The following is an 18,377-nucleotide window of genomic DNA, read 5'->3' on the forward strand; positions in this document are numbered from 1 at the left end:
AAGATGGCTTCTGGATTGTGTGTATTTTATGTTGTTTGGTATTTTGCTATAACAGCTACAATATTAACTTAGATGACATGATGAGCTTTCGCTATAATACTATTGATTCTTAGTTGCAGGAGCACTTATTTGGTCTATTTTGGAGGTTTACCAGTGCCATCTCTTTCCCCCATTTTCCCCATTTGTTTTGTATTGAGTATCATATTCAAGGTGAGTGAACTCTTTAACAAAACTTATCATCATCATCATCATCGGATCAATATTTAAGATGTTTCAATTTAGTATCATTAGTAGCATTTCTTCTGTTGTTGTCCTTTTGCTTCCTTGAAATCCTCATTATGCATATACATATACAGATGTAGCATGATTCGCATGCTCTTCCTCTTGTGAATTGAGGTGGTGCAGTTCGTGATGGATGCAGAAAACAATGGCTGCATCGTTGTCTCACAGACCATGTATTCCATGCATGCAGATCCAAGCATCACGCAGACTGCATCCTCGTCTACATTCATTAATTGCCAAGAGAAACTATTGGTATTGCAATTAAACCCTATTCACGTAATCTTCTCAAAAAATAAAAATAATAATCATAAACCATTTCGAGATCTAAAGCGATTTAGCTGTTGATCCACACACAGACCAGCCGAGCCAGTCGCACAACCAGCGAGTTGCCGCCGCCGCTGCTAACCCTGCTCCGGCGGTCCTCGTTTCTCTCTTCTGCTCCTCTGCCGATAACGCGCCGCCTGCAGAGAGGGTATAAGTCGGACAGCACCGCGAGCCACTCGTCGATGCACGCCCGGAGGTACACATGCCCGCACCGCCAGCTCCTTGCTGCAGGATCACCTGGCGTTGGCTACCGGGGACCTGTGATGGTGACGGAAAGGTGCATCAGATCAGCGTGGCGGCGCCCCCTATGCGGGCAGCGGTGAAGGGCCACGAGGAGGGAGATGGTGATGGGAAGGAAGATGAAGAAGAGGAAGAAGAAGGCGGCGGACTCGTCGTCGGACTGCGCATCAGAGTCGATCTGGGGCTCGTCTTTTACTAGCCTGGAGAAAGATAGCGACATGGATTCCCGCAGCCCCATGGCTTCGGGAGGGGACGGTCATGGACATGCATGCACTGATGGATGGAGTCTGCAAAGCGAGCTTAAATAGGTTTGTCTGCTCCTGTGAGATCGAAGAGTTTTGAGTCAGGTGGTGATGAAACCTCAGTCGAAGTCCAAAGACGGAGGAGACCCGACGGAGGGGGATGTCGCCTCTCCTGTTGGATTTGGACGACCAATCATGTGGAACCCGCTGAGAATCAACCAATCACTAAATGACACGTAGTGGAAGGACTGTGTCGGGACGGAACGAGGAACACCGCACGATCCGCCTCATCCTCATTAGACGTGTTGAACCCATTGGGTGGTCTGGATGGAGATTCCGTGTTGGGCTCCAACTCGGTTCAGCTTTATCTTCGTGAATTGCACAGCCAATCTGAAAGTGGGACCCGGGGCTGAACGAGTGAAGTAATTTTTATTGCGATTAGATCTGCATCGTGACTTGACTTGTGCAGAGAATCACAGTGAGTTCTCATAGTCTCGATCTTTTAGGATTAAGCACGCGTACAGAGGAGGAAGGGGCGTAAAAGCGATGGAGGGGGACGGCGGAGGCGGCGGGTTGAGGGAGGAGGCGGGGGAGCCGCGGGATGCGCGGGTAGTGAAGGAGCTCCTCCGGTCGATGGGGCTGGGGGAAGGGGAGTACGAGCCACGGGTGGTGCACCAGTTCCTGGAGCTCGCCTACCGCTACGTGGTTGACGTTCTCTCCGACGCTCAGGTGTACGCCGAGCACGCCTCCAAGACTGCCATCGACCCCGACGATGTTCGCCTCGCCATCCAGTCCAAGGTCAACTTCTCCTTCTCCCAGCCCCCGCCCCGCGAGGTACGGTCGCCCCCTTCCCTCGCCTCCCAAACCCCTTAACCCTAATTCCATATCGCCGCTCGATTTCACATCGAGCCCTCGCTCTCTCGACGATTGGAACGTTTTCTGGGCTTCTTCGAAGTGATTGTTTTGTAAAATGTTTCGGCTTTCTGGTTCTGAGTCTCGGAGAACGAGTAATTTCTAGGGTTCTCTTCTTTCATGAGTAAATTGGTTCAAGATAGCATCTTGTAGAATATGCAAGCAGTAATCATGTGTTGCATCAACGAATTGTAGGTGTTACTTGAGCTGGCGAGGAGGAGAAACAAGATCCCGTTGCCCAAGACAATCGCACCGCCAGGGAGCATACCCTTGCCACCGGAGCAGGACACTCTCATCAGCCCCAATTACCAGCTACTGATACCGAGGAAGCAGCCTCCTCAGGTTGAAGAAACAGAGGAAGATGTCAACGGTTCTAATGTAAACCCTACCTTAGTTGCCAATTCGTCACAAGAGCAGCAAACCCTACAGAGAGTGTCCTTCCCTCTGTCTTCAGCAGCAAAACGACCAAGGTGATGAGGACTTGACAGTTCCAAACCTTCAGGCACTGAAGCTGTGATGAAATCTGTATCTCAATTAGACAGGTCTAAAAACCTACGATTGTTCTGTGTAACTTGTCATGTTGGACCATATGAACTTGTTATATCAATTCAAACTAGTATGAGGAAGAAGACAGATTCTTGTGGTCTCATGTCTGGGTTGTCTAAAGGAACAAAGAATATGATCATTCCATCTTCATCAAGAAGGCCATTTGGTGCATGGTTCATCACCTTCACCTCAGAGACATTTAACCTATGGTGTATGTATGAATTCACTCCACAAGCAAGATATGGAAGCTCCTGCAGCATGCATATATCAATGGAGTCAATTACCAGAAATCACACAACACAGTCTTTTCCTGTTTTCACTCAGATGGAAGTGCAGAGAAAAAAAGGCTTAAAGTCATGCAGACATGCTGCAAAAGGAGATTTCTTTTCCTTTTTCACATTTGTTTTTCCTGTCTGTGAACTAGTTACAATGTACAAGATCATCGAGGAGCCCATCTTTTTTTCCGGTTACAATTGGATCTAAGCTCCTGCTCACAATGGTCTGTGAACAAACTTTCCTATACACACCAATAACTACAGATATGGATTAGCTTATTCTGCTTGGTTAGCCTGAGTCAGCAAATGAATGATACACTACATTTTCCCTGATCCGAAAGGAGTATGGCGGCAAGTGTTTTTTGTTTTTTTTTTTGTATTTTTTTCTGAGAAGAATGGCTACTGTTAGTACAGAGACAGATCAGCTTCTCCGGTTGCCCTGACGGAAACAGTCAGTCTTGGTCATACATGCGCTGCATTTCCTCCCTATACTCCGTCAATGATCTGTCTGAAATGGCTGGCGTTAGCTCCACCAGATCGCCCATCCGCAGCTTCTGGTTAGGGTCATTGATGGGCTGATTGTTCAACCTTGGCCTCAGCTCTTCTTTCACTGTGAAGCCATACCCAGGACACCGAGCACTCCCTCGCCCAACTCTCTCCAGGAGATCCATCACAGTTGAATCTGTTGGCAACTCCTGTATGGTCATCTGGAATCACAAGCTATCACATTAGAGGGATGAGTAGACCATTTAAAGAACAGCAGATGATGCTCGTGAATACCAAAAATCACAAATATGAAGAATGATACATTTATCACCTGTGAGTTCACGAGCAGCTCACCTTCTCATTTTCGAGTATGATGATGAAAATGGGTCCGGTATAGTCACATTGTTGACTGTAGAAGTAGGGACAGCTATCAGAGTGAGAAGGAAATGGGCATGGAGGCCTGATTGAATCATCATCACCGAATGACGACGGACGGTCTATGTTCAAAGCCTCACATTGCCACGACACAACCCATCTAGCCCATTCTACTATTTGAAGAACAAACGAAGAATGCTGATGATCACCTTCCTTGTATCTCCAGTGGGCAGCAATTCCAAATTCTGCCTGCAGATGCATTGCTTTAGTTCGAATCTGAACCTCCAAAGGACACGTGTCTTGACTTAGAACAACAGTGTGAAGAGATTGGTACCTGCATTATGAAACTCAGAAAGAGCCCAAAAGATTGGGAAAGAAAAAGGAAAAAAAGATGGCCAAGTTTCACCATCTACATACCCATTGTGCTTGGGATGCGCTATGTAGTCTTTGAAACTCCCCGGAGCTTCAGGCCACAAGTCATGTACAATACCTAAAGCTGTATAACAATCTTCCTCATTCTCGACTATCAGACGTAGCCCATGTTTGTCATGAATCTCATCCATCGTTTGATTCTTCCTATGGATAGGTTACATAAGCATCAATGAAAAAAAATTCCACCTATATTTACCATAGACAATACCAAAAGATCATTCTTTTCTTTTACCAAGTAATACAAAATTGCGATCTTGAAATCTTAGTTCTACAGGATCTACTTCAGGACTTAATTCTGCTAATAAACCACTTCAGATAAGCTACTTAGATATTTAATATTTTTTAATGTATCATGACCTTACAAGAAAAACTGAAGCACATCAACTCATATATGGAGGAAGACAACTTACTTTAGCATTTTGGAGTAAATACCGTACAAACTCTTGCATCTCCCTGACAGAAATTGATAAGAAATGCCTCTATCCTTCAGGGCTTTCTCTAGTGTTTTTATGGCAGATGAAATCATGGCTTCATCAAAGGACTTGAGAAGTTTGAGTGATAACTTTTTGTACTGCTCTGGATATAGATGCTTGAAGCACAAATTTTCAAGTTGCTCCTTCCAACTTGAGATTCCCAACCTGTTGGCCAAGGGCACAAAAATCACCAATGTTTCCTTTGCAAATCTCTGTTGTTTAACCATTGGCAAAGCATCCAATGTCATCATGTTGTGTAATCTATCAGCCAGCTTTATAAGAACTGCCCTAGCATCCGTCATTGCAAGGAACATTGTCTGTAGTCTTTCAGCTTCAACAGTTCGATTCGCCGTGTTGTTCAGACGAGCAAGTTTACTCAAGTGGCTTAACTTTGAGACCTGAAAACATGATCAGACAGCATTTAGAACTCACCTTCGATTTTACAAAAGAGAAAAAAGGGGGTTACATAATGATTCATCCAAATATGAAATATTCAAGTCATTATAGATCAAAGTCATATTCAAATTCTTGCCTGAATTACCAATAAAAGATAATACAACTACAGCACAGTTTCCTCTGTCAATCGGTGCTAAAGTTACTACTGCTGTAGTTAAGGCTGAAGATTGAATATAAATGGATAGGAGTAAAAGGTAAAAGCAAAATAAAGGCTCATTTGATCAGCTGAAACAGTTGCAAATTAGTTTAGCTCCTAGCATCTGGAGGGATGCCGACCCCAAATAGATGGTGCATTCCAGCTCGCTGTTAGTATATGGAAAGATAATATCACAATTTGAGTGTTCATTTGACAAAAGCTGGGTCTAGAAGGCAATCCAACAAAATTTTGAATTAAATTCTGCGACATGGGATTAAATAAATAAAAAAGGCTTTTGGCTGCTTCTATAAAGTCCATGTTTCTTCAAAAAAAAAAAAGAAGAGGCAATGTGCAGGTTACGGTAAGCTTCTTCTTCTTCCATGAAAACAGCGAAATAGGGAAAAAGAAGTAAAAGAAGAAAAAGATTGGGAGTATAATTAGGAAACTTAAGAGGTTCAGGGCTCAAAATTTTTTTAAGACGGTCTTTTTTCTGCTGCATACGTCAGTTTTATTGCAGAAAAACAAAGGAGTGCTTTCTTATTGCTCTTTGTTCTCACTCATCTGTGGCTCGGCAAATGCATTCTATCATTTCTGGAGAGCAAATATGTCTTAGTATGTCCAGATTCCCACACTTACCAATCCAAAATTAACTACCATTAGCAGGGTAAAAAATGAAAATCCTTTCAGATTACAACATTATTTAGATCACTGTCAATCAACATTTTAATACCTTTTTCCTGGTTTTTCTTTCTTGCATTTAAGACTTAAAGCTAGTGCCGATTTTTTCCTTCTCCAATGACAGCATTAATGCTATTGTATAAGTAAAATTCCTCGCTAAGTAATCCGATGAGTGCTCAGCAACTCAAATTGCTTTTTATATACTAAGAGATGTATGTAGTTGGAGCCACCGGCATTCATTCTGCTGTATAAGCACCTTCGGCAATTCGGGCAAAAGCATGCATGTCAAATATCTAAAAGCCATTGCCCTACACAGCCATCGAATTGCCTACACTTTCGACATGAAAGGGTCTCTGACCATGAACGCATGTATTGTTCGTCATTTTCCTCTCACCTCAACTGTAACATTCATTCAGTAGCAGCACAACAAAAAGGGAGGAAAAGCAGAACAGAAGAGCAAAAAACACAAGAATTCTTCCATGTTCTACTTTTCTTATAGAATCTGGAAAATAAAAGATCAGCAAGAGAAGGACCTACCCCTTCGACAAGATCAGCTATGCCAGCCCCAAACTCTCGAAGTATATAATCATGAGTCATAAAAGAATCATCAACCGTATCATGCAAGAGCCCTGCAGCAACAACTGTAGCATTAGCACCGATCTTTGCAAGTAGGACTGCCGTCTCCACACAGTGCTGCAAGTAAGGATCGCCGCTCACCCTCATCTTACAAAGAAGACGAAGTAAGTTGTTTAAATTGACAAGGATCAGAAGAAATCAATCCATGAAAGTAGAATAAACCCATTTCATCTCATAATTCTCAGGTTTTCCTCGTACTAGGCTAATGGAAAGAAAGCAAGAGATCGAATACCTGGCCTTTGTGAGCTTTGTCTGCTTCGTAGAACGCCTTTACGACGAACTCGTCGGTGAATATCTTATGCCTCGATTGGGCTCCAGCGAGTAGTTCATTCGCATACGGCTCCACACTGGTTCCCAGCTCGCCCAAGCTCTCTTCGAAATCAAAAGGTAGATCCTCTGCATTTACACTGCCAACACCCCCTGAAACTGGAAGGCAAGGGGAATCATAATTCAAGTATGAGCCGAGAGCTCCTGGAAGAACTTCTCTCTTCCGGGAGGGCTCTCTCTTCCTGTCCTCCTGGAATCCTGCCCTCAAATCGACCACCCTATTCGAGTCCCGAGGAATCCTCAACAAAGGAGAGCTCCTGGAAGAACACGAGGCCAAGCTCTGAAACACGCTAACGGGGCTGTGCTCTCTACATTTGAAGGAGGACGAACAGGGGGAGTAGGAATAGGAGCTCCCGAGCTCATTATCGTGGCATAGAGAAGAGTGCTCGTCGTTCAAGCTCGTGGAGGCAGTGGTGGGCGCGAGGCGAGCCGACGGCGACGAGGAGAACAGACACGAGAGGCCACCCTGCATCTGCTTCCGGCTGCAGGTCGAGGAGGAGGACACGGCAGGGCTGCTGCATGAGGAGAATCTGGCATTCTGTTCGTAGTCCAGCGAGCTACCATGGCTCGTCGAGCGAGAGCTGAAGCAAACGCCGCCAGGTGCGATCGCAGAAAGAGCGACCGCCGGCACCGGCATCACCGATCAAAATCCCAAATCCCCACCTCAGGAATCACAAGACGATCACAAGAACGCCACACTACGCCAAGAAGCAAACTCCCGGGTAAACTAATTCCGGACCAAAATTGTCAGTGCTCCAGCTCCTAAACCAAAAAGGAGGCGCCTTTAGGGACGGAGAAACGAAAGCCAAGTAAGGATTCGCGGCTTCAGCCACACTTGAGATCAGGATCGAGGTCCCGGATCTCCACTCGGGAAGCAAGGAGGCACCTTTCCTGTAGGGGCCGGAGGATCCACTATAAACAAAAGAAAGGAGACAGCGAAGAGACGACGGGAACCGAATAGGACGAATTAATGGCCAAAGCCCTGGACAAAGCGTGGAAGAAACAGGAAGAGGAAGAAGAAGAAGAAGAAGACAGGAGAAGAAAAAGAAGGAAGGAAGCCTTCGGCTCTCCTAGTCTCGGTTCGGATGGTTCGCTTTCGCTGGTAACAGAGACAGAGAGAGAGAGAGAGAGAGAGACAGAGGGGGAAACGATTACTTAGCGGGGTGGCAAAAGGGAAACGGAAACGGAACCGAACAGATCCGGACGGACGAGGAAAGAAACGACGGAATTACGAGATTAGCCTCCAAGACAATTAAATCAATGAAGGATAATTTTATATTTTAAATACATATATATATATATATATAATTATATATACACATAAAAATCATAAAATAAGAAAATCTGTATAATTTTGTCAAAAAAAAAGAAATGTAAAATTAATGTTATGATGAAAAAGTGATCACTACCCACAATAAAAAAAATCATAGAAATTTTAAAAATTACCATAATATTATTTTTACATTTGTTCATTGTTGACAAAAATACATAACTATATTCCAAAGGTTATATCATTCATCATTTTTGACAATGATCATTATTATTTAACATCACACAACTACAAGAATTGAATAATATGACTTCCCTTGTGATCATCAATCATCCTCTACCATTTGTTTGTTTGTTGAAGCGTAAGATAAGATGGATGCTACGAAGATTGGTGTGGCAAAGATGGCTGATGTGCCATGAAAACCGGCGAGGATTGAAGCGGAAAGCACGGAAGTTTTAGAAAGTCAACACCCTAGGCAAAGTTTTAGAGAGATGCAAAGTCAACTTCGTTGCGGCGATGAGGAGGACAAATCTTACACAGCACTGACTTCTCCCTTCCATTGTCTGTGGCGACAATGTCAACCGAGATACAAAGCATGCATCGTAGCTTTGTGGGACTGAATCGAACATGGGAGACCATAGAACAGTACAGTAGCCCCAAAGTCCATAAGTCTTTCCTCTTGTGAGAAGACAGCCGATGTGGACTGCTCAATGAGCACTCTTTATAAAGGGAGATGACCTAACCAAATCCAACGATCCCATTGTGTCTTAGACGCAGCAGGAAATTACTTTTCTTGTATGACATTGCCATCGCTATCATCCTAATATTCTGAAATTAACATTTCTCGAAATGACAGGTGGGCTGGCCTATTATGGGCCGCCCAAGTAGGAAGAAGGCGGGCCGACATGCGGCCCACCTTAATATATTTAGCAGTTAATATCAACTTATTAATATTTAAAAGTTGAAGTAATTTTCTCTATCACAATATTCATTTTATGTGGTTACCGAGGTCTAAATCATGCCAAGTATTTAAGTCCTCATTTTCATGGTAAGACTATTGATAAGAGAGGATAAAATTATTTGAATCATAATAATAAAGGAATTGGTTCTCTGTTCTCATGTTAATTGTTAATAAGGAATACATGAGATGAGATGAAAGAGACACAATGGGTAGGTGAGTATCCTATCTTTCACTTTCTTAGTACAATATAAATGTGGCAACATAATCAACGAATGTGGACATTAGTCCAACATAGAGGAATATTCTAAATACGTTGAATATTCCACCCATACCGTCGAATATTCCCTCTGTAGGTTTATATAAAAAATTATATAATCAAGATTAGTAATTGTTTACTAAAATTACCTTGCCTTTGTTCATTACAAGTTTAACTGTCAAAGCGACTAACTCGAAAAATAAACATCCATTTTCATATGAAATTCGTCATGGAATTAATAGTCAGGTTTGATCCAAATGTCAATATTAATGTTTTATGAGTTAACATTTACAATTCACATTTATTCAAAAGGATTACTTTTATATTTTATATATATACTATTTTTTAAATGACCTTTTTTAATTGGTAAACATAATTTTTAGCCTAAAAAATTGTATTTTCTAACTATATACCATGAAATAATAGCAATAACAATTCCCAATAATTCTTTTTTTTTTCCTAGATAAACGTCCAGCTTCTCATAGTGAGTGGTACTCCATATTTCTATACAAACTAATAATTCATATGATGAATTATATTGTAAAAACTAAATCTCAGATAGTTGTCAGAAGCCACAAAGCCTACAATGATCAGATGAATGAAATTTATCACAAGCTGATGTAGTAATTTCGTAATGCTGATGGCTTCAAAATTTTCTTATGATGAGGCATTGAACTCCTGCAATCTTATGAGGTAGATAATTGTGTGAAGAGTCGATAGATCATGGAGCCTGGTCGGATGGGTGATGCAAGAACACCATCATTCTGATGGTGTACAAAAATGTCACTCTCAGTTTCATACTTGGTGCAGTTGTAACATGAAGTCCTTGGATGCATGTGTTTGACACTTTCAATAAAGATTAACTTCTGTGCCTCATCTCAAGACTTCATGAAAAGGTCTGAGGACCTCTTTTCTTTTTCTTTAATGAAGATTTTGGCAAATACTTTTCCTTCTCCTGGTGATACATGAACTTTCTGTGTGGTGGCAGGGGGCTGGTCAACTGCAGTGTAAACCTGAAGAAGAAGAAGAAGAAGAAGAAGCAGAAGAAGGCAGCATGCAGAAGACTATTCAAATCTCTTTGTCTTCTATATCCTTCGAAACCATGGTTTGGACTTGTAAGTGCCAATGGGCTGCTTGACTCTGAACTCAAACAGGTTTTAGGATGAGGGAATAGAACCTTCTCAACTGCTCTGCTTGGCCTGTAGCAACCTTTCATGGTTGTTCTCTTTGTTTATCATCACCTTGTTCAAAGTAAAACTCACATGAACAGTAAAAACCATATCCCTTGGAATCGGATTGTTCTCCTTTTCTGACTTTTAATACCACACATGTTAGAGACCACATTTCATCTCCAAACTTGCTAAAGGAATACTGTTCTTAGGTATCTCATGAGAACATCAGCTCCACTGTTACAAGGGAGAAAAAAAAATAGCATGAAGGTGATATGATTCTTTTGATTTTACTGTGAAAATGAGGGGAAATAAAAGAGTGCCATTGGAGTTTATTGAAGTAAACTCCATTTCTGGTGACATCAACTGTGGAAATTTCATGCTGTAGGTTTCCAGGAATATGGCCAAAAAGAGACCTACAACACTGATGGCTGCAGCTTTGTTTTAAGGTTTCAACCCTGCACCTACCCATTGATATAGACATTGTTTCTCCACCGTATCACATCTGATGCAGATTCAATGTGAGCACAGTTAAAGCTGCTAGAATAAATTGCAGATGAGACTGAGGAAACACATTTAACTCTCTGATGGAAGTTAATGATGCTCATTTCAATGAATGAAGAGAGAGAGTGCTCTCGAAAGTTGCTTCATTCAATACACAAGTGTTGGAATAATTATTCATGGTGGACCTCATGCTGATCACTGATGTCATTGGAGCAATTAAGATCAATAAATTTCCAGACGATATGCAATACAAGCAACTGCTAAGAAATCTTCCTGGTGCTTTACCAACATGAAGACAAATCTGAACTCATTATATATGCATATGTAGGTATGAGCAGATGCATATTTTATTTCCTTCAGGCAAAAAGACAATGTAAACCTTGAATTGAAAGCAGAATGGCTGGAGATATAATTTAATGCATTAGATGTTCACAGACAGATACAGCCCTCCAAACCGAGAAAACAAGAAAATGATGAGAAATCATATGTCATGTTCTAGAAGGAAAATTATATTTAATCTTCAAGGTATAATTTCATCATCAGAAATATCCCAGACAAAGTTGAGATGGAGAGGCAAACACATACAATGGTTCCAGAACAGCATCACCTGGTCTTCGGATCACGAGGTGCCCTTTTCAATCCATTAACACATTCACATGCTGATCAGAAGGTTCTAAAAGTGGTTTGATTGTCTATTTCTTGAGCTCATTTTTAATGTGGCTTTGAAATATAAATATGACAAGTCATTTTCTGCATTCATCTTGCTTTTATTTTCTTTTATTTTTGATAATCTGTAAATACTACTTTAATACCTAGTTATCCAACTATATACAAATGTGACACTGCTTAAAGTCACATACATTATAATTACAGTCTTTCTAACAAATCTCATAGTGTGTCTTTTCTCCTTTGCATTCATCTAAGTAGTGAAAAGTATTATACATATATATATGTATATTATATATGTGGATGAAGAAATCACTAGGCTGCTAAAACAAATCTGCAAAATGTTGGGTGTGTCACATCAAGAGCATATGTGATGGAGTTCAAAGCCCACTTTGGTGGACAGGACTTGGAACCAAATTCTCCCCCATTTCTGGTGTCAATGTCAACATCTGGAGTCATTTGCCAAAGTCAAGGGTCAACAGATACATTTCCTTATATTTGGTAGAGTGGTTGGTATGTTACCAACAACTGGTTCCTTCTCCAAGACTACCATTCCCTCCAACTCCTCTTGCTCTTCCTCTTCTTCCTCCTCCTCAGGACATCTCGATCCTTCAGTCCGCTGTTCATGTTACTGCTATCGGCTGGGCTTCCTGCAGAAAAAGAGTAGGTTGGACCAGTGTCGGTTAAGCTTGCATTGATTGATCTGTAAACGCTCGAGCCTTCCTGAAAGATGACGAAGATTTGGAGGTCTCTCCTGCCGGGATGCTATGGAGGTGGGCGAACAGCCGCATCGAAACAGGCGAAGAAGTTCATGGCGAAGCAGATATCCATTCCGCGGCTGTCGTACTCCGACCTCAGCAACTCCACGGGCATGCTGTCGCCGGAGGACCTCTCGATATCCCTCGCCGGCTCCAACCTTCACGTTTTCACGCTGGCGGAGCTGAAGGCGGCGACGCAGAGCTTCTCGTCGAGCAACTTCCTAGGGGAGGGTGGGTTCGGGCCGGTCTACAAGGGGTTCGTCGACGACAAGGTGAAGCCGGGGCTGAAGGCCCAGGCGGTCGCCGTGAAGGTCCTGGACTTGGAGGGCTCGCAGGGTCACAAGGAATGGCTGGTGAGCGCCGATGCAGATAGCTACTGCTTCTCATCTTCCTGCAACTCATTCTTCTCGCACCTTGCAGACCGAAGTCGTCTTTCTCGGCCAACTGAGGCACTCACACCTTGTGAAGCTGATCGGGTACTGCTGCGAAGACGAACACAGGCTACTGGTGTATGAATTCATGCCCCGAGGCAGCTTGGAGAACCACCTCTTCAAAAGTACGTCCGGTTCAAGATTGTTCTTGCTGTTCTGTTTGCCGCAAACGTAAAGATAGATTACTACTGCAATTACGTGGCCATTTACGTGATCAATAAGTCCACTCCATCAAAATCACAGTCGTTCACCCTTCGTTTTCATGAAGGAAAAATATCCTCCACCCATTTGGTTTGTTTCAATTCTACTCCTCACCCTCTCTTGCTCTCTGCGTGAGCTTCGGCCTTGTTGAAGTTGCACGAGTCTTTTTGAGGTCACCAATAAATAATGAACAGCTCCTGAACATTGTCTTGGTCATCGTCATCGTCATCGTCATCATCATCATGAATGCTACGACTAAAAGGTCCTGTATGCAATGCTACCTAATTTGCTTGCTAGGAGGAGATACCAAAAAGTTTGATCTTTTGTGCAGGGTACTTTGCATCTCTACCATGGTCAACAAGGCTAAAGATCGCGATCGGAGCCGCCAAAGGCCTCGCCTTTCTCCATGACATCGAGAAGCCGGTGATCTATCGAGACTTCAAGGCCTCAAACATCTTGTTGGACTCGGTAAGTCCCCTCCATCGCCACCATTACCTTTTCTCCTCTCGGTGGACTACTTCCCGCGAGCAGCCTGGTGATGAAGCTGCATGATTGAGATTGTCTCATTTCAGATTGAACATTTCCAAAACACAAAGAATCCCAGACGAATTGTGACAGAGATGGATACCAACCATTGGAATAGTATGCATCAATAGTTGTGTTGTTACCATTCTTATCCCTGAGATTCTATGGCTACAACGCGAGGTCTCAAAAGAACATGCATGCAAAGTGTATGTCTACATTAGAGAATTGATTCATATGCAAATTCTAGGAAGATCATTCATTATTGGTGGTAGCTCATGTTTCTTTGTCACTGGTTCACTGATGGCGATTTCCCCCACTCATCTTGAGTTGACTGATGCAATGCTAATTCCTTAGGATTACGAAGTAAAGCTCTCGGACTTTGGTCTGGCGAAGGATGGTCCCGAAGGAGATGAAACCCACGTCTCCACTCGGATTATGGGCACGCAAGGCTATGCTGCACCGGAGTACATCCTGACTGGTAATTGTGCACATCCGACCTTTCCTGTGAGTAGATTCCTTCTGTTCTCGGGCTGATCCGCCATGTTACGTGCTTCTCAGGTCACCTGACGGTGAAGAGCGACGTGTACGGCTTCGGGGTTGTGCTGCTTGAGCTGCTGACAGGCCGGCGATCCGTGGACAAGAAACGGCCGAGCAGGGAGCAGAACCTCGTGGAGTGGGCACGGCCTTGTCTCAACGATCCCAGAAAGCTGAACCGTATCATGGATCCCGGCCTATGCGGGCAGTACTCCGAGCAGGGCGCACAGAAGGCGGCTGCGGTGGCCTACAAGTGCTTGAGCCATCACCCCAAGTCCAGGCCTCAGATGTCCGCCATTGTCGAGACCTTGGAGCCTCTCCTGGACCTGAAGGACATGCCAATCGCCCCATTCGTGTACGTAGTACCGGCGGAGGATGGATGCACAGACGAATCAACAAAGAGCGAAGCGAAGAAGAACGGGCACCACCATCATCATCACCATGGACACCGGCACAAGGTCAGGTCCCCGAAGGCTGCGAAGGAAGGAGGAAACCCACAGCATCGAACCTCGCCAGAACACCACAAGCAGAACGGAGCATGAACCTTGAGAAGACGCGGAATCATACAGTAGTTTGGATTGTATTGATCATTTCCACATTGCTACGCTGATGCTCTGAGATCAGAAGCAGCCATCGGTGTGGTTGTATATATAAGCACTTGATATAATGCTCACGAACTGCAACCAAATCTATAGATGATAGATTGTCATGCACACTATAACTCCATTTCACGAAATTATCTTATTAGAGGGACGGCAACAAGTTTAGATCGGGCAAGCTCAGAGGGGACACCGAGAAGTAACCGTGGGTTGAGCTTTTGTTAGATTATATTTGAAGATGTTGACGTGTAAGGAGAGATTGAAGAAAAGGATTAAAAATAGAAGAAGAATGTTAGAAGATATTCATTTGTGATGAGAGATAAAAAAAAAAAAAAGACTAAGAGAATAGTCTCATATTGGTAAATGTGAAGAGAGGCAGTCTAACCCACATAATATATTAACTTAAATTTTTGGATTGAATTAGCATGTACAATGATGAAGATTATCTATTTTTTTATTTTTTATAATATTAAAACTTTTATATTATATCAATTAATTAGCTAAGTGAGATAATATTATATTATGTAACCCTACCTTGGGTAACTTGTTGTAGGTGGTATATTGTGGTCACTTAGCATTGCAAAAGGAAATCACAGGTAAGATGACAACCTACCTTGGTCATTGGCCCTAGCATGTGTGGCAATGATTATTGTTACAACGGAGTGCCTGTAGGAGGAGGTTATAGAAAGTTATCGACCTTAAACGGTGGCAAGACATGTGATGATTGTTGCATTGGGCAATGACTGCACCTAATACGATGGTGCTAACTCACGGTGACAGAGGAGGCAACAACCCTATTAAGACGATTGCTACTATTGGCGAGAGCACAACAACAACCAATGGATGTAAGGCCATAGCGATGGAACTCGACTACGTGCTTATCCCACGGGCGAGATTGATGGTAACAATTGAAAACTATGATGGTAGCATATAACAGTATCATGACACTCGCGGATGTGATCGTTGAAAAGGAATGCACTATACTAGTGACATCGATAGCGAGATTACGAAACAACTAATGTTAATTAAAAAATTATATTTAATAGTATTTGTTATTGATTTATTTACTAAGGCTTTACAGTATATTCTTACGCTCGTAAATATTTACAAATATTTACTTATGTAACATTTAAAAAGTGATTCATAAGCATCATCAAATAACATAATAACATCTAAAGTATTAGCTTGATGGTAATGCGATAGATCTATTAATCAAAAAAATTAAGAATTAAAATTTCATTTGATATATTTTTACGAATGTGCTGAATAACTTAGCTGCCCAACAATTGCGAGTTCACAATTAGATAGAGAATGCCAACAATAACCCCATACATTGAGGACCAGCGCGGCTTAATACTCTCTTACGCTGTTCACGGCCCAATTCCTTCTGTTTTTGCCCCCTCTTCCTAAAGCCCTAAAGCTGGGCTCCTTCGATCCGATCAATTCGCAGATTGTCGGAAGAACTCTAGGGCGAGGAACCATGCATCGTTCATCAGCAGCAGTCGATTTAGCCCTGCCCCGGTCTGTTGGTCAGTTCTCAGGTTTGGTTCGTATCGCCCTTCTGAATAATTTGTCTCGCTCGGAATTTCCCTTTTGGATGGTTGTGTTTTTAGAATTGTGGAGTTTTCGAATGTAGTTTTCCTGGGTGTTTGTTGGTGCTGATGAATTTGTGTTCTCTTGCTTGTCCTGGACTTATCTGCGGTATACCAAAAAAATGCATTTTTTTTTGCGAAGTACCGTTTGTTCTCTTGCTTTTGGTTCTTTGTTTGTGTTTGCTACCCGGCAGCTTGATCTTTCTTTTTCTTCCTTTGTTTTTGCAAGCATTTTATTGTCCTTTTCTGGTTCTTCCTACCAATACTGGAGATTTTGTTTACTTCTAATAGCGTGCTTAGATAAATGATAGTTGTGGTTTCTATGATTCAACATTTCAGATCTTTTAGTTGTCATACACTACATGTTGTTTTGGATGGCTTATTTCATGTATCAGCTAAATTCTAATAAAATCATTTAGGTGAAAGTTATTAAGAAGTTTTTAATTCTTCGTGTGTTAATAGCACATTATCAGATGATTAAGTGGTCTTTAGCTTCCTGGATATTCTCCCTTTTTAATTTTTGTTATTTGGGTATGTATATGCTTATTTACAGCTATATTGAGGTTGATGTTAGCATTTAAGGCTTTTCTTGTGATTGTTTGTTCTTTCTAATTTATAATAGTATTCTCCTTATAAATATTGTTTTTTAAATGTTTAATATTTTTATACTAGAAAAATTAACCATAATATGTTTATAAATATAGTATCACACTTACCAAAATCAGATGATTAAATTGATGAGTGTATTAATCAGAATATCAAGCATATCAGATGATTAAAATACCATGTATTTGTCTAATAGGGTTGCAGATATCACAATTTATTAGATAGCATAGTACTAGAAGTATATAACACTTTCAAAAATCAATCTTATGTATTGACTATGACCACAATGTGACCCGATAGTCTCACATATAGTGTCACACTTAACCCCGATGAATCGTATCGGATAACAGATTGTGTCGTCACACATAACTCATTGACGATCAATCAACATAACCTTTTCAACTGTGGCTTGGTGTTATAACTAATTCGTAATAATCATAGATATCATCATGTTGGCATGCCAATGGTTTTGCTAATGAGATCTGTTGAAGGAAACATCATCAATTCTAATTAAATTGTTTTCTTGTCTTTTTATTGGATTAGTGTTCTTATTGTTTTATGTTTTCACTGTTCTTCGGGTAGCAAAACAACTTCCCTTGGGTCTGCCTTCAGGATGCTTCCTCTACCCGCTGGCACCACCACCGCTGTTGCTGCCGCCGTATTTCGTGGTCTATCGTCAACCAATATCTCCATCAATCACCGTGTCACTGTCATCGAGCAAGATTGAAACAAGCCAGAGATTGATGCATGCTCAAGGTCAACAAGCCCTAAGCCAAGCTTCCACGGGGATGATTGTGAGGGCCAGCCAGGCCATCCACAATGACGAATCCAAAATGCTAGTGCTTCAAAGCAGCTCATTTACTACCAAAGGACTAAGTGAATATGTATTTTCCTTATCTTCTACATCTTTTCAAATCAGCATATCTGTCCTCCCTACTTGTGTGATCATTGTTGGCATATTTTGTGGACATGTGGAGTGGGTCGATAAAATTGTCCGGGGAACCTTTCATGTATTTTCTTCTTCTTTACTATGGTTACTTGATGCATGGTGTAGCCATAACTATATGCCATATAAAAATGTCTCTGTTGTCAACCCTCTATATTCTTTCAGATGTGCACTATTTGTAGCACAATGTCTGGGCCATGACCTATTGCAATGTGAATTGCATCTGTGAACACCAAGCATATCTAAATAATTACTGTAAATCATCAGAATTAATATGTATGTTTATGAAGTCAAGCACACGAGTTTGTATGTGTGATATCTATTCAATCAGAATCCAATCTGATATCTGCATTTTGGTACATTTGATCAAGACATTTTGGAAAAAGCTCATTGACGAGCTACCTTTGAACTTTACACTACGATCCAATCCGGTATGGGATAAAGTCCATGTCAGTTCCATATCTACATCACTCGCACGCGAGAGTCAATGAAGGCTTGCTTTCGGATGGATGGCAACCATTTTATTCATCGCTTGTGCA

The 18,377-nt window shown here is 41.9% G+C and overlaps 3 protein-coding genes and 1 long non-coding RNA gene across 4 annotated transcripts; 3 read left to right on the forward strand and 1 right to left on the reverse strand.

Moving 5' to 3' along the window:
* Positions 1-1,619: 1,619 nt before the first annotated feature.
* Positions 1,620-2,649, forward strand: LOC103991400 (transcription initiation factor TFIID subunit 9). The gene is made up of 2 exons (XM_009410842.3): positions 1,620-1,922; positions 2,196-2,649. Exons 1-2 carry the CDS (start codon positions 1,635-1,637, stop codon positions 2,472-2,474), a joined length of 567 nt encoding a protein of 188 aa, XP_009409117.1. The 5' UTR covers positions 1,620-1,634; the 3' UTR covers positions 2,475-2,649.
* A 245-nt stretch (positions 2,650-2,894) lies between these two features.
* On the reverse strand, positions 2,895-7,961 carry LOC135617040 (probable GTP diphosphokinase RSH2, chloroplastic). The gene is made up of 6 exons (XM_065116913.1): positions 6,726-7,961; positions 6,395-6,580; positions 4,525-4,985; positions 4,100-4,258; positions 3,662-4,016; positions 2,895-3,528 (listed from the first exon to the last, which is right to left on the reverse strand). The coding sequence occupies exons 1-6, from the start codon at positions 7,455-7,457 to the stop codon at positions 3,274-3,276; spliced, it is 2,148 nt and encodes a 715-aa protein (XP_064972985.1). The 5' UTR covers positions 7,458-7,961; the 3' UTR covers positions 2,895-3,273.
* A 4,204-nt stretch (positions 7,962-12,165) lies between these two features.
* LOC135617041 (serine/threonine-protein kinase RIPK-like) lies at positions 12,166-14,796 on the forward strand. Its single transcript, XM_065116914.1, has 5 exons — positions 12,166-12,757; positions 12,825-12,960; positions 13,368-13,504; positions 13,916-14,039; positions 14,120-14,796. Exons 1-5 carry the CDS (start codon positions 12,377-12,379, stop codon positions 14,635-14,637), a joined length of 1,296 nt encoding a protein of 431 aa, XP_064972986.1. The 5' UTR covers positions 12,166-12,376; the 3' UTR covers positions 14,638-14,796.
* A 1,260-nt stretch (positions 14,797-16,056) lies between these two features.
* LOC135616102 (uncharacterized) lies at positions 16,057-17,985 on the forward strand. The gene is made up of 2 exons (XR_010488273.1): positions 16,057-16,240; positions 17,475-17,985. It is a non-coding gene; the product is annotated as an uncharacterized LOC135616102 (long non-coding RNA).
* The last annotated feature ends 392 nt before the right edge of the window (positions 17,986-18,377 follow it).

This window comes from Musa acuminata, chromosome BXJ2-7 (assembly GCF_036884655.1).
Source record: "Musa acuminata AAA Group cultivar baxijiao chromosome BXJ2-7, Cavendish_Baxijiao_AAA, whole genome shotgun sequence".
NCBI lineage: Eukaryota > Viridiplantae > Streptophyta > Magnoliopsida > Zingiberales > Musaceae > Musa > Musa acuminata.